Source organism: Octopus bimaculoides, chromosome 1 (assembly GCF_001194135.2).
Source record: "Octopus bimaculoides isolate UCB-OBI-ISO-001 chromosome 1, ASM119413v2, whole genome shotgun sequence".
NCBI lineage: Eukaryota > Metazoa > Mollusca > Cephalopoda > Octopoda > Octopodidae > Octopus > Octopus bimaculoides.
In genome coordinates, this window is record NC_068981.1 from 127,704,797 (window position 1) to 127,708,521 (window position 3,725).

Here is a 3,725-nt window from a genome sequence, read left to right on the forward strand (position 1 = left end):
TGAAAACACCAAAAAACTCCACGAGGCTCCGGCAGGGGATGGTGGCGAACCCTGCTGTACTCTTTCACCACAACTTTCTCTCACTCTTTCTTCCTGTTTCTGTTGTGCCTGTAATTCAAAGGGTCAGCCTTGTCACACTGTCACGCTGAATATCCCTGAGAACTATGTTAAGGGTACACGTGTCTGTGGAGTGCTCAGCCACTTGCATGTTAATTTCACGAGCAGGCTGTTCTGTTGATCGGATCAACTGGAACCCTCGACGTCATAAGCGATGGAGTGCTAACAACAACATATGCGTGTATATAGATGTATGAGTGTTTATGTGTGTGCATTCTATTGTGTTTATGTACATTCATTCAGACATATCTGTTTTATCTTTCATTAAAGGCCTTATGCGAGTCTCTTGAAGAGCAAACGTACAACCTCAAAAAGGAACTAAAAGATAAGGAGCACGAGATTGATTTACTAAAAGCTGAGTTGAATTTGTGTAAATCACAAATTGAAGATTTAAAGAAATTTGATAAGTAAGTACTGGCCTTGTGTTTTTGTGTTCAGCAATTATCTTGATAAAAAGATAATTAGTGATAAATTGTTTGTGCATTATTTTTGGTTTAGGCTACATATAAATAGTAAATCTTGTGACTTGGAGTTAACTCCCCCCAGTCGACCCAATAGTGGCAGTAACGATTTTCTGAATGAATGTCCAGAAGTTGACCAGAATAGTTTTGAGGAACCAGTTGAATCAAACACCCAATGACTGTAAGTATTAATTTTATCATCCATTTAGTTGTATTCTACAAGTTTAATACCTGAAGTTTAAAACTGATGAATTGATCAAATCAGTACTGCAATAAAACCAACTCCCTTATCTAACATGGTTAATCTACAACCAAAGGCTGTATGATATTAATTCTGCTGTTATGCTACTACAGGTTAGTGTTACTACAGTATAGGTTATTATGTCACTGCTAGATATGTAATTTGCCCGTCCACAGATATGCACAGGTGTGGCAGTGTGGTAAGAAGCTTGCTTCCCAACCACATGGTTCTGGGTTCAGTCATACTGCATGGCACCTTGGGGAAGTGCCTTCTTCTATAGCCTTGGGCTAACCAAAGCCTTGTGAGTGGATTTGGTAGATGGAAACTTAAAGAAGCCGATTGTGTATATATATATATATATATATATATATATATATATACACATGTGTGTCTTTGTGTCTGCATTTGTCCCCACATCACTGCTTGACAACTGGTATTGGTGTGTTTACATTTCCATAACTTAACAGTTTGGCAAAAGAGACTGATAGAATAAGTAGTAGGCTTAAAAATTAAGTCTTGGGGTCGATTTACTTGACTAAAACCCTTCAAGGTGGTGCCCCAGCACGGCCACAATCAACTGACTGAAACAAGTAAAAGAATAGAAAAAATTAATTGAAAAGTTGAGAAATGTGTGATTAAGCAATCACAAACCATCCAACCCATGCCAGCACAGAAAGCAGACATTAAACGATGATGATGATGATATTGATGATGGATCCGGGTTCATTCTTATTATGTGGTACTTTAGTTGAGTGTCTTCAACCATAACTTTGGGTTATCTCCAGCTTTGGTAGACAGAAACTGTGTGAAAGCACTTTATATATGCAAATTAGTCTATCTGATTTACTTAAGCTCTTAGTAATAGTAAGGTTTATAAGCAGTGTCTTGGTGCACAGTTAAAGAAGGTATTTAGTTGCTGATGAAATCCCAACTCAGAATTGAAACTAGTCTTCCTCACGTTTCCTTTTCCTGAATCCACATAGCTTGTGGAAGAAGCTTTGTAGAAGACAAGGTATTTATTCTATCTGTACATAGTGTTGCCTCTCTGTCTGTCTTTATTTATTTATTGCATTCTGTAAGTATTAATACAAAATACTGTTAATGTACAGTAATTTGTCCTGCTGCATGGCATCTTGAGCAAGTATCTTCTACTATAGTCCAGGCTAACCAAGGCCTTGTGAGTGGATTTGATAAATAAAAGTTGAAAAATGTCCATTGTGTGTGTATTTTGATATATGGATAGATATGTATATATACATATGCACACAATCCATGTATGTATGTATGTTGGTTGGGTAGGTGGCTGGTTGACATTGTGTGAAAATTGAGAATGGGTACCATTTGTTTCCATTCATCATCATTTATTACCTAATTTCCATTCTGGCATGGGTTGGATGGTTTGACATGGAACCACACCAGGTTCCGTTGTTTGTTTTGGTATAGTTTCTACATCTGGATGCACTTTCTAATGCCAACCAGTTTACAGAGTGTACAGGGTGCTTTTTATGTGGTACCACCACCAGTGCTTTTTATATGGCACCAGCACCAACAGGGTCACCCAATATCTTGCACCTCAAAACCCCCTAAACTAGGAGGGATGTGTGGTTTTGTGCCAGTTGAGAGATTTAAGATGTAGAGGGAGGAGACAGAGGTGTCTTACTGTAAAGTAGATACATGGATAGCCTAGATGGAAAACAAAGGGAAGTGAGTTGGAGAGTAAGATAAAGGGATTGATAGTGAGAGAGATGATGGCAGGAATGTGTTGAGACATGTCCTCAAGGGACATTGGGAGTGGTAAGAATAGGTGTGGTGATATAGAGGCTTGGGCTGGGTGAGTGTACAGGATAAAGTGATTGTAGCAAATAATGGAGGGAAATATTGGAGGGGATTATAGGTTAGGGTCGCAGTGGATATGTAAGGGCATTGAGGCTGATAGCAGGTAAATGAGATGATGATAGAGAGCATCACAGGGAGGAGACAGAAGGCACAGAAAGGAGGTGATTGGTGGAGACAGTAGGCAGGAGAAGCAAGGTAATGGTTGGGGGCAATAGTGAAGGTAACTAAGAAAGCCAGTGTGTATAGTATGGGCCTATTCTGCTCTCAGGTGATGGAGGAAGTGATGGGTGACAGAGGATGAAATGTGAGTGGAAGGAGAAGGTTGACTAGGTAAAGCCCTTCATGAACAAGCATTACCTTGAAAATCATCTTGCCAGAGGAAATTATCTTTCTTGAAAATAGTTGATGGTTAATGACAGGAAAGAAAAACTGGCACAAAAAAATCTACAAGAATCTCCAACTGAACTATGTAAGTATCAAAAAGTGGATGGTAAAATGATGATGCTGAGAGAGGGTTAAATCTCTAGTAAAGAGAAAACTATTCCCAGGGACAAAACACTGGTAAAACTTGAACTATTCACTAAAATCAGTACTAATCTAAGGACTTGGGTTGATTGTTTGACTGAAAGTTGTGCACCAACACGATTTCAGTCCAGCGATTTAGAACATCTGGTATCAATTGCACTGATTTGTAATTCTGATTTTGGTGAAAGAGAAAACATGTTTTGTCAGCAATGTAAACTCAAACATAATATAAATTGTCCTGCCAAGATTTGGTCTAATGACTTGTAAGTTGATAGTTCAACACATTCTTGCTAATTTCACATCTTCATCATCATCATCATCATCGTTTAACGTCCGCTTTCCATGCTAGCATGGGTTGGACGATTTGACTGAGGACTGGTGAAACCGGATGGCAACACCAGGCTCCAGTCTGATTTGGCAGAGTTTCTACAGCTGGATGCCCTTCCTAACGCCAACCACTCAGAGAGTGTAGTGGGTGCTTTTACGTGTCACCCGCACGAAAACGGCCACGCTCGAAATGGTGTCTTTTATGTGCCACCCGCACA

The 3,725-nt window shown here is 39.4% G+C and overlaps 1 protein-coding gene across 4 annotated transcripts in view; it reads left to right on the plus strand.

The window, feature by feature from the left end:
* The window catches only part of LOC106883597 (sorting nexin-16), a 114,280-nt gene that overhangs the window by 109,042 nt on the left and 1,513 nt on the right, over positions 1-3,725 (plus strand). For 3 of the 4 annotated variants that reach the window (XM_052970286.1, XM_052970285.1, XM_052970293.1), the window contains 2 exons: positions 388-524; positions 616-759. In XM_052970286.1, the coding sequence (XP_052826246.1) occupies positions 388-524; positions 616-757 (279 nt within the window). In that variant the 3' untranslated portion in view covers positions 758-759. The remainder of the gene's footprint in view (positions 1-387; positions 525-615; positions 760-3,725) is intronic. The other variant, XM_052970290.1, reaches the window with a different exon arrangement.